A 12,267-nucleotide genomic window follows, 5' to 3' on the forward strand; every position below is an offset into this window, starting at 1 on the left:
CAGCGCTCATTACGGTCGTGAGGACTTCCTATGCAATCATATTGAATTTAATGCTCTAAGCCCTAGGGTTGTCGGTTTCTCATTATGAAGAGAAAGTGTATGCTAATGAACAAAAATCCACGTCCGTGTTACCTTTAGTAAGTCCATGTTGTCGTTTGAAGGTGTCCTTGTTTCTAGGTACAGCAGTCCCTTTTTTTCTGGGTTTTTTGCTTCTCGTGAAAGCAATGTTGTGCTTTTTTCCTTTTCGAGTAGAAGCACAGTTCGTGGAAGCAAATATGTACTTTTCGTAGAAGATTTGCCTCTTGTGAAGGCACAGGTTACGCTTCTCGGGAAAACAAATTTGTGCTTCCATGAGAAACACAACCATGCTACTCATGAAAGCACAAATGTGTTAAAAAAAAGCATTTCCCCCCTCCAAAACCTGAAAAGAAACAGCCAAAAACATAACCCCCCCCCCCTCCAAAAAAAACATCTAAAACTCAAAAACGCGTGTAGAAAAAAAAGGTACAGAGGAAGCACCCAACACGCGACACATGACGATGGCTGGACGCACCATTTGACGCGCTCCCAGACGACAAAAGTAACCCTTGGGGAGCTAACTTGTGGTTTCTTTCTTTTTGAATCGAAGGCTAACCTTTGTTTTACTTAGGCTAACCTTTAGTTAGTTGCTCTGCATTTCCCACCCATGATATTTTTTGCCGGTCCAAAGAAAGGCCCTCTTAATTTTGTTAACATTGTTTATAGATAAGTCAATTAATCTCACTGAAAACTCAATGGCCTCAGCCCACTAGGTATGCGACTTTTCAGAGTCCATCATATGAGAAAATGCATCTAAAATATCCACCCACCCCTATAAAAAGAAATCGAAAATATCAACGCATGTTTTTTTTAAATACTTCCCTTCCTTTATTAGCTTTTGATAATTGTTACATCATTCAACAAGAGAGGGACAATCTCTGGCGGGGCATCATCCACCCACAGAGAAGAATGTGCTCTCATAGCCATCCTCTCATAGCCATACTAGCTAGCTCATGAGCTACTGTATTTGCTAATCTGTTACAATGATTAAAATAAGTTCGAGAGAACTCGCAAGCCAGATCGTAGAAATCATCAAAAATAGCTGCCGCTACAAATATCCACGCGTGTTAAGATGGCCTACTGGTCAATTTAAGGTATTGGGACTTGTTTCAAAAAAAAAATTAAGGTATTGGGCAACCTGTTCCTACTCTTTGGAAGAAGCCAGCCAGAATGCCAGATATCCTGGTTCATGAAAATACTACTCCCTCCTATACCAATTAATTAATTGACCGCAGCGGCATCAATTAATTCAGAGTAGCTAATTTCAATACTCCCTCCGTCACGGTTTAAAAGGCACAGTTAAATTTGCGTGTGTTTCCACAATAGACAAGATTTAGGGCGCATTGCATTTATTTCTAGTAGCTAATTAGTACTTCGGAATACTATTTCTATATGCATGCGTAGTATGAATGCTATTTTTTAGCCCATCTAACAATCAATAGATAACCACTTAGGTCCCAGAGAATTTCCAAACGCGCCTTTTAAACCATGACGGAGGGAGTACTTGTCATCAGCCGCACAAAGTAACATCCATCACAATAGGCAATAACTTAAACTAGTAACATGCATACGTTACTACTTCTTCTCTCTCAATTTACAGGGCGTGCGCGTACCCTTAGGTCGTCAATTTGACCAACCTAATACAAGTCATATATTACAAAAAATATACCAATATAAACTTCATATGTTCTATTTTTAAAAGATATAATTTTTATGTTATATAGTTTATATTAGGGTGATAAAATTAACAACCTAGGTATATGCGTAGGACTTGTAAATTGAGACGGAGGGAGTAGTCTATATTACTATCTTCATAGTGGGAAGAAAAGTGCTGTGCAGACGATAAACCATGCACGACAACCGAACGATGATGAAACCAGCCGTCAACTGCACTTTATTCATGTGCATGGACGGATTGATACACATTATCGTTCGCACACCATCATTGCATAGCATCGCTCTAGTGGAAAGTAACATATATGCGGTGTCATGCAACACTTCATTTATTAGGTTGTAGACTCATCTTGCCTTGATATGTGTGATTGTTACTCACACTACTAGTAATTAGCTATGTTATCACATGACCTTTTTTGTTCATTAATTACTTGCCACATCATCTATTTTGTCTAAATATGTGTTATGTTATCAACTATGTTACTCCCACTGTGGGTAGTCTAAACCAGAACAACACTCAAGTAGTAAAGTGCATCGGTTAGTCTGCTCATGGAACACATGAGCTGAACATCAAATTATTTCGTATAGAAGCGCCTGCAACAGGACAGCCCTGGTAATATTTCTCATTTATGTTACTTGCTAGATGTCAATGCATCACACGTTCTGGCCCAAGCTTCTCTTCCTGATCTTCTATGATACCACGGACAGAGAACATTCCAAGTCTTGGACCCGAAAATGTGACCGACAAAAGGATAAACACTGGCGCAAAAGGTCTAGCTAGATGATTGTGTATATTCTTACTACAGATCTCTCAAATAGAGCAACTATTAGCAGTTAAGTGGCGCAGGCCTTCTTCATCGCGCCGTGCTCTCCATCTTCGTGCTTCGGGGAATCTGTTCCGCTGTAGAAGGAAGCCTCGCTTGAAGCGTCAGAGCCCGCATCATTAGATTGCATCTTCTTGTCATCCTCTTTCATTTGTTCTGCGTAGCTGCTGTATTCAAAGGTGGCTAGATTCCTTCCTCCGAATGCCGAGTCGAGCTTGTCCATGTCGAAGACCTCTGCCATTATCTTCTGGCTCTCCTTATCATTGGAATACACAAACTTCACCTTCTTGCTAGTCTCATGGTCCAAGAATGGCTTCACTATCTGCCATTGGTTTTTGTAAGTTAGGCAGTTTGATCTTACAACAAATATAGTAGCTCAATAAAGACTAACAATTACCAGTGCAGTCATTCTTTTTTACCTGGAATAACCACTGCAATCTACTATCCAAGAGAAAATGAGACCGACAAATCTGACTCAGTAATGATATTTCCAACGTGCCCATGTTTGGGTTTATAAGTGCTTCCAGAGTTTGGGTTTTGTATCAGGGAACATAGCACACCACAATGGGTTTTTTAACGGTTGATTCACGCTAAAACAGATATATTAGAGGAGACCGCCAAATATCAGGAAGCAATACAGCTAACATAAATTAGAAAAGACAAATTTGTATTTCTCAAAAAAAAAGACAAATTGGTGGGATAGCTAAAGAGCTGTGATCTGACTAGAGAATTAGCAATACAGCAAAGAATTGTCGAATACTGGCACAATAGCACCTTTTTTTCTTGAGTGTGGAAAACAAAAGGCAGAAATGTTGTTCACAGAGTAATGATTGAGGTTGTGCAACTGCTCACCTTATAGAAAGACTCAAATAATCTAGGAGGATTGTAAAGGATTGCAAGTCCCAATCTCTCGGGATAACAGTCTTGCAAGACACTCACGGTCTCCCGGGTCACCTTGAGCGGTGTGCTTCCCATGGTCCAGCCCTGGAAGTCTATCATCCACACCATCTTCTCCTGATCATCCGTCAGATTCATAATCGCTTTCTCCAGAGAGTAAACAAGATACTTAATTTGTTCCTTCCCCGAGGTAGTGTTCTGTTATATTTCAACATTAAGCAAGCACAGTTAGAACAAACGAAGCTACAGTACTTCACATTTGAACCAGAGACTTGTGTAGTCCAGACTCCAGACTTCCAGAGTGATGTCGATTGAGAGTCAACACAAAACTAGAAAACGAACATACAGAGGCATCCCCATAATTTACACAATAAAGTAAAATAGGCATAAAACAAAAACAAAAAAGGTAAACAAAAATTGCTTCCCAAGATTCATGCATATTGCGAAGAATGAAAACATGTATGATTCACAAACAAACGTGAAGCTATCTTTGTATCTCCTCAAAATGGTCGGGTATTTGAGTATGAATTTTGAAATCTTAAAGGTTGATAGATCAATCTGGAGCTCATATCAGCAGGGTTAACAACTTAACATGATAGCTCCACAAGAGCAACTCTAGCAAATCCTGTATAAATCGGTACTTAGGGATGAAAACGGCGCGGAAACGGACGGAACTGGGTGCTACCATATTTGTTTTCATTTTTTTTTTTGCAGAAGCGGAAACGAATACAGAAACCCCGGAAACAAATACGAAAACAAATACTACCGGAAACAGACACAGAGCGAATACAGAGCGGACACGGAAACAAAACAGTTTGTTGACCAGAACTTAAAATCTCCTTGAATCGTAGAGAAATATAAACAAAAAACAAATAAATTTATGGAATTGTTAACATGACTACAAAATAATATGGTTATGTTAGCAACATAGGATAGTATTGTAGGAGTACATGACAATCCCGTATAGGGTCTAGTTGAGTACGTGTATGGTAGTAAAAGATGGTCCTTAGATGATCAATTCTGCTCATTCTACCCATTGTGTCATTGTGTGTTCTTTGGTAGTTGGGCTACCTATAGTAGAAACGGAAATTCCATATTTACGAAAACGGAGAGTTCCGTTTCCACGTCTGTTCCACCGGAAAACACCGTTCTGTTTTTGTTTCCGTTTCTGCATAAAAAAATCCATTTCCATTTCCGTTTTGCAAATTTCCATTTTCGTTTTCATATTTCCTCTCTGTTTCCATTTTTGGCCCGGAAAAGCGGAAACTTTCCACTCCATTTTCATCCCTATCGGTACTGCAAAATAGTTTTAGGGTCCCCCCTAAAACGATTTTGCGGGAACTAGAAGGTCCCGGCAGAATAGATCCGCTATAGTCCGTACTGCAAATTTAAAAACTAGTTCGCGCTACAAATTTCACAACACAACCGGAGTTCATACATAGCTTAAAACATAGATCAAACTACAAATTAAACCTAGGGAAGGCCGGCTCAGTCGTCAAGGCCGAGGTAGAACTTCTCTACCGACTTGCGGCAAGCGTGGGCGTAGGCGTGGTCCTCCTTTGTGGCGCAAGCCTGTCGGCGGTGCCTTCTTCTCCAGCTGCCACCGCGCGCTCCGCGGCGAGGAGCTCCGCATCCGCCTCCCGGCACCTCATGGTGTGCGGAAAAAGCACCTCGTGGAGCTCGTTGAAACCGGCCCACGCGCTCCGCCCGCCGCTGCGGGAGAGGTGGTCGCGTTCGCCACCTGCTTGGAACACCACAGCTTGACGGTGGACCGGCTAGAGCTGCCAGCCTCCGCGCTGTGCCAGGCGAGCTTGCGCGGCGGCAATCCCACATGGACGCCACGCGCGCAAGCACCACCGACCATGGATCGGTGAGAAAGGAAAAGAAACGCGCGGCTAATTGCTCACCGGAGAAAGGAAAGGAGACGACAAAGGCGGAGGAGCTTATCCAGGACACAAACCCTAAAAAGCCCCCGACCCCGTACATAAAGAGCGGATGGGCAGATTTGCGGGCCGCCTGTAAAAAAATTATGGGCTGGTGGACTTTTAGCAGGCGTGTTCGGGCCGAAAAATGCGAAAAACTGTAAAACCGCCAGAATTATACAGGCCGGCGAGGATATAGTGGATCTGCTAGAGTTGCTCTAATTGTGGTTCGCAGTTGCTATGTCGCTTTCACACTATTACGATTTATTCAGATCAAGCAACTCCAATATGATTCCAAAGATTATTATGCGAGAGGTATATGCATATGAATATATATAATCATGTTTCTTTATGCAAATATAGAATATACATCTTAAGAATCTTATGATGAAATTATTTCCAGATATTTGCGCTGCAGTGAATGAGCTAACCTCTAAGCCTGGCCTCAGAACAAGAACAGTTCTTCCAAGTTTGTCCTTGTAGTCAGCCCTATATATCTTTCCAGTGTCTGCTTCATGTGCAATTTCTTCCTGGATATTGAAAGGATGAAAAGCTTATATTACCTTGAAAACCAGGAAATACAAGTAGCTTCTGAAGTATTAAGAACAATCTTCTTTTGCATTATAATGTTTTCAGCCAACAGTTCATTAATACCGATATCATCCAATCAGCACAGTGGTGTGTTACTGTCACTGACAAGCTTATTCCTCCTACAGTAAACTTACTCTGCATGCTTCTTCGAGTACTACCTGCTCTTCCAATTTCTCGTCGATGTCTTAATTACACTGCTTTTTTGTTTTGCCAATAAACGCATGAATCTACAATCGAACATGAACATAAGAATTGGTTAAACCAGACATACCCAGGAAATCATTTCTGGCTTGTATGCTGCTCGCCACTTCACAGCTGATTTCAGCATTTTACTCGATTTCTGCACATTCCAGTTTCTAGCTCGAAGGAATCTCAGTATCGAGGCATCCGAAAGGAAACCCTGTATTGCTAGCGACGAGGGTTCTTCAAGTTGCTTTCGTACCTCATTTATCTGCTCGGTAAATAGAACAGCCAAATGGCCTTAAGATTAAGTACTTCAGTTGAGACAAATAGAGCTCTAAAGTTGAAGAGTAGCATCTTACTTTCTCTTGCTGTTCTTCCAAGGTCAAGGTTTTCTCCGTTGTACCACCATTGCTTGACTTCCATAGAAATGACATTTTGCTAACTAAAGGGGAACGACTCTTGTCAGATATGTAACTGAAACACCTGCAAAAAATATTATCACACGGATGAATGCCCATAAATTATCTCCATCTTCATATGGGAAGAAAACTGGCGAAGGAACAGAATGACAACTCAGTAAGCCAGTGTGATGGAAGGAGTGTGACATAACTAAAAATTCAGGTAACAACGTAGTACAAAACTAACAAAATTTGGTTTGTAGCTAGAACAAGAAAAACTAAGAAATTCATAATAAAAAAACGCACAGCTCCAAGAGCCGCTGAAAAAAAGAGAGGAAATTAACAGGATGAGCCGCAAACCATGGGAACCTCTGAAATGGGAGGAACCTTTTTTTTGGCGAAAGGAAATGGGAGGAGAGGAACCTATAAGCGCAAGGCACTAATTCCACTGTAGCGTCGATTATAATACTGGTGCCTGATGGAACACCTAACGATCAAGACGCGCTAACACTGGAATATTTAGATACGATCAGTTGTCCCTTTCACCCTGCAGAACTGGATCTACTGATGCTACACGCAGCTTTACGTGGGCTGAAGAACAAACAGGTCGAGATCAAGCCAAGGCGAACAAACTACCTGCGGTTCCCATCTTCCAGGAGGGTAACCAGCGGGAAAATCGCTAGAATTCCAGGGGGGGCAGATCGAAATCTACCAAATTTCCTCACATCCAGTCGCCCAAAACAACACCAGACAAGCGCCGACGAGGGATCTAGAACTCGAGAAAACTACAATCGATCGAACCGGCCTCTATAAAAAACCAAAGAGCACATAGCAACAGTTGGCGTGTCTGCCTGAACCAGTAAAACAGGAGGGACCGGGATGCAGGCGGCGGCCACGCACCTCGGGAATCAGGATCCCGCTTCTCGGCGCCGGCGAGGACGGGCGCCACCACACGGCGAGATCGCTCGCTAGGCACCGCAAGTTCTCGGAAGGATCCCCCGTGAGGAGCAGCCGTGGAGGAAATGTGGAGCAGCTGAGAGAGCCGAGCAGTAGTGGCCTAGTGGGGTAGGCGGAGGAGGGATAAAGCGGAGCGGGGGAGGGGGAAGCGGCGTACGCGGGGCGTGCGAGACCGGGCGGAGGGGCGGAAAGTCGCCTCGCCACCGTGCGGAAGGAGCACCAGCCAGGCGTTGGCGCGTCAGCCGTCAGGTGTCTGCCGCAGCGGCCGTGGGGGCGCCGCGCGTCGGTTTCAGTAGGAGGTGGTCGCCACTCGCCAGGGGATGCTCCTCCAGATTTTTCTTTTAGCGAGAGATGTGCCACAAGGACTTGCAAGGTATAAAAGTCCAAAAAAAAGTCAAGAAACATTTCTCTATTCTTAACACACTAGTACATATTCGGATGCTCACATAAGCACATATACTCACTTATGAACGCACGCACGCACACCTATGCACACCTATACCTATAAGGATCCGCTTGACGTTTCTTTCGCAAGGTCTATGCCTATCATATGGAAAAGAAGCATATGCCCTTGATCGTTCGACAAAGGGATTTTAAAGACCGTCTGATATTTATTTTCAAGGATATATTAAAGAGAGAGATCAATATCATATAAAAAAAGTAAGGCGACTCATACAACGTCTTTTGGCGTGCACAACACCATACTTACAACAACAAAATAACTCGCCTAGTCGAACCTCAAGCAATATATGGCGAGGAGGCAAGATTCTAAGCTCAAAACCACATGACCCCTTCGGTGAGCAACTTAAAAACAAACAAGACTCGAACCTTAAAGACCGCATCGCGACCAAAACAGAACACCTTGAAAGCACGCCTCGACTTCAGCCAGGCTGGGTCAACGCGCCATCCATCCTTAGCACCTAAAAGTCGACGAGTGAACAGTAGAAATCAATCAGACTCGAAGAAGACGTCATCCAACAGATACTAACGACGGAGTAATTGCACCGTGAAAATCTATAACCATAGACACATTGCTAAAATCCTTCTCGTAGATACCAATGTGACCACCACCTCCGGCTTCAACCCTGGTAGCTATCATGGGCACCCAGGCATCACCTTCAAGGTGGGGACGACACTACCACCTGGCCAGCGAACCGGGCCTAAGGTTTCACCTGGTGCCCAATACAAACATGGCTAAATCAATGTGCGGTCAATATTCAGAACCGTGTGCTTATAAACAATTTTGGAAAAGATAACTAAGCTTAGATCGCTAGATTCTTTGTGATAAAATCTGACATGGGTAGTTGAATTTTCATGATTTTATTTTGGTTTTTCTTATGCTACTATTTCAGCGATGGGAGTAGATAATATGCCTGTCAACTGCGAAGCGTCTTTGGCAACTTCGTTGCTCTAAAGATATGCTGGCTTAGTCTCAGAGGTACCTGTAGAGGTAGGTTGTGCATGTGTGCCTTCATCAGATGAGTGTCCATGAGTGTTTGTGAACGTCTGCATCTACAGTGTATTTCTCAACAATAAAATAAAACAATAAAAATCCAAAGCAAATTTTAAGGTAAATGAATGTACATTCTTTTTGCGGGGAAGGATGTACATTAAATATTCACAAAATCTAATTAAAGAGCATGCCCACTGTTGTATTTCACACGATGGATTCTTTTTTTAACACTAAGCAATCACAGATGCCCACGTACAGGCACATATATTCATCCATATGAATGCACATATGCACACCATATTCTTATATAACGGTGTACTGGACTAGAGTGTACTCATCACGTCGTCTCTCGACCAAGTGGGTCGGGCCGAAGACCCCTATGGCGGTTCACTAATGGGCTAGACTAGTCAACACATTATGAGATTACAGCTTAGATCAACAATCCCGTGGTAGATACATGTACTATGTATTGTACCCCCATATCAATACAATCAAAAGCAGGATATGGGGAATTATCTCTTCAAGAGAGCCCGAACCTGGATAAAAATCATCTGTCCATGTTACCATCGCTCTAATACACCTAACTTAGGACTCCTACCTCGAGATAAGAACATAAAAAGCGTGTGTTGTCGCGCCCGTCCATTATAAGGTAGAACAAAAGAAAACTAGAAGATTTAAATAATGCAATTACCTGAAAATACGTAGACATTAGATTTCAGAAAATATCTTCCGAAATTGCTTGCGTCAGTGATGTAGATTAAGGAAAGAAATATATGTTTTGTTCAAGCTAGAGGATATTCCGATTTTACAAAACTGTCAGTTCAAATGGGTTACACTAATGATACATACATATTATCGTGGTGTTTAAAATGTTTCTGTTCAAAACTGAGCATACCATGACTCCGGATCTACCGCCTCTCCAGACTTATGCGAGATAAGTTTCTATAGCGAGTTTGTATGAATGACAAATTAAAAAATAATAAGATCGTAGACAATCCAGGCTTTGAGAATTTTCTCGGTTTGCAATGTGTTCTGAATTAAAGGGCTCCAGTTTGTACATGTGCACATGTGACTTCAGATCACTTGCCATGACTTTGTCCGTACGCTCTATGGAACCGAAAACTCCTCACTATCGTCTGTTCATGTTAGTTCCTGCAGATTGCAATTAGGATACGAAATCTATACAGCAAAACAGAAATGTTCATATAGCCTCCAAATGTGAAGATAAGAAAAAGCTGGTAGAGAGATAACTTAGAGGAACTCAGTTATATTAAAATCATAGTGCTTAGCATGAAGCTAAGAAGCCTCTATTGCCATTCCTCCCATGGTTGTTTTAAACAAAAATTAGAGCACGATACCAAGAAAAGATCCTTTCAAGTTTCAAGGTTGCTGAATTAAATCGGCAATGAAAAACACACCCTTATAAGGCCGGTAATAACTAATAAGCTCTCACGAGTAAACACGAGTTATAATTACCACAGTTGGCAAAGCTTAAGGACCAAAAGAAACACGTCCTTCAAAGCTACATCATCTAGAAGCATAGTAGAGGAATATTTGCACAATTGTTTCTGCATACGGAGATTTTACCTCAACCGATGCAACCTTGAAATAATGGACTAATCACAACCGAAATCTTTCCCGTAGAGCACGAAATAAATAGTCGGTCCTTTTGGATTTAGGTAAAGTTATGATTTCGCTTCCTAACACCAAAACTGGTACATAAAACATGCATCAGAACTGGTAAGCAAATCTTGCCTTATCATGCATGATAGAAACATCGGCAACCAGAATCTAGTAGAGAAGATGGAGATTGTCTTATAATCTTGGAGCTCTTGATCTTTGTTGTTTTTGTTCATTGATCTCATAGGGCAGCCAAGAACGCTAGTGATACATCTCCAACGTATCAATAATTTTTTTATTGTTCCATGTTATTGAAGTATCATTTTTGGATGTTTTATACTCATTTACTAGCAACTTTATATCATTTTTTGGGACTAACCTATTGACATAGTGCCCAGCGCCATTTGTTGTTTTTCTACTTGTTTTTTACTTTGCGGAATATCAATATCAAATGAAGTTCAAATGCCACGAAAATTTTTGGAGATTTTTTTTGGACAGAAGACACCTAGGGAGCTAAGGAAGTGCACCAGAGGAGGCTCGTGGAGCCCACTAGACACCAGGGCGCGCCAGAAGGCCCAGGTGTGCCCTGGTGGGTTGTGGGGACCACAGGAGGCTTATCCACCGACCTTCGCCTCTACAAATACTCTAAAATCCCAAAAACCATAGGGGAGTCGAGGAAACACAATTCCAGCCGCCACAAGTTCCAGAACCACGAGATCCAATCTAGAGGCCTTCTCCGGCACTCTGCTAGAGGGGTCAACGATCATGGAGGGGTTCTTCATCATTACCCTTGCCCCTTCGACGATGCGTGAGCAGTTTACCACAAACCTACATGTCCGTAGGCAGTATCTAGGTGGCTTCTTCTCTCTTTTTGATCTTCAATACAAGGTTTTTGTTAAGTTTTGTGTGATTGAATTTTTCAAGTTTTGGGTGAGATCACGATGGATGAAGGAATAAGGAGTGAAAAGAGCCTAAGCTTGGGGATGCCCATGGCACGCAAGGTAATATTCAAGGATAACCAAGCAACTAAGCTTGGGGATGCCCCGGAAGGTATCCCCTCTTTCTTCTAACGACCATCGGTAATTTTTCTTGGAGCTATATTTTTATTCGTCACATATCATGAGTTTTGCTTGGAGTGTCTTGTATTATATGAGTCTTTGCTTGTTTTGATTTTTAGTTTGTCACAATCATCCTTGCTGGACACACCTATTTGAGAGAGCCATAATGATGCCATGATTTGTTAGAATTGCTCTATGTGCTTAACTTGAATTTTTTGAGCTATGGAATTTCTCTAGTGCTTCACTTATATCTTTTTTAGCACAGTGGTTGTTTAATTTTTGAAGAAAAGCTCTCATGCTTCAGTTAGATTATTTTGAGAGTTAGTACAATTTTGAAGAAATGTCCTCTCATGCTTCACTTATATTATTTTGAGAGATGAAAATTTTGAAGAAATATTTGTGCTCTTGTTCTCCACTTAAATTTGTTTGAGAGCCTATTATAAGCAATCGTAATACATGAAAATAGTCCCAAAGTGATAGATATTCTAGATGGATAATAAAAACTATCATGAAGTTCATTGGATATTAAAATTTGATTCCTTGCAATAGTTTTGCGATATGGAGATAGTAATATGTGAGTTATATTGGTGAGTAGTTATGCTTCGGTGAGAA

At 41.8% G+C, this 12,267-nt stretch overlaps 1 protein-coding gene across 2 annotated transcripts; it reads right to left on the reverse strand.

Moving 5' to 3' along the window:
• Positions 1 to 2,290: 2,290 nt before the first annotated feature.
• LOC119275791 (phosphatidylinositol transfer protein 3-like) lies at positions 2,291 to 7,798 on the reverse strand. Of its 2 annotated transcripts, none has more exons than XM_037556709.1 (6): positions 7,682 to 7,798; positions 6,529 to 6,652; positions 6,258 to 6,437; positions 5,827 to 5,925; positions 3,429 to 3,671; positions 2,291 to 2,898 (listed from the first exon to the last, which is right to left on the reverse strand). In XM_037556709.1, exons 2-6 carry the CDS (start codon positions 6,601 to 6,603, stop codon positions 2,587 to 2,589), a joined length of 909 nt encoding a protein of 302 aa, XP_037412606.1. In that variant the 5' UTR covers positions 6,604 to 6,652; positions 7,682 to 7,798; the 3' UTR covers positions 2,291 to 2,586. The 2 variants fall into 2 exon arrangements, with proteins under 2 accessions (XP_037412606.1, XP_037412605.1); XM_037556708.1 differs by having other exon boundaries at positions 7,468 to 7,784.
• Between the last annotated feature and the right edge of the window lie 4,469 nt (positions 7,799 to 12,267).

Source organism: Triticum dicoccoides, chromosome 3B (assembly GCF_002162155.2).
Source record: "Triticum dicoccoides isolate Atlit2015 ecotype Zavitan chromosome 3B, WEW_v2.0, whole genome shotgun sequence".
In the NCBI taxonomy this organism is placed as follows: Eukaryota; Viridiplantae; Streptophyta; class Magnoliopsida; order Poales; family Poaceae; genus Triticum; species Triticum dicoccoides.

What these genes read in the sequence shown, in the direction of transcription:
- LOC119275791 (XM_037556709.1), bottom strand. Translation starts at nt 6,603, where the DNA reads ATGTCATTTCTATGGAAGTCAAGCAATGGTGGTACAACGGAGAAAACC. An exon ending in TTCTGAGGCCAGGCTTAGAG is followed by an intron (nt 3,672 to 5,826) that starts GTTAGCTCATTC and finishes GAAATATAACAG; the next exon opens with AACACTACCTCGGGGAAGGA. An exon ending in TATTTGAGTCTTTCTATAAG is followed by an intron (nt 2,899 to 3,428) that starts GTGAGCAGTTGC and finishes AACCAATGGCAG; the next exon opens with ATAGTGAAGCCATTCTTGGA.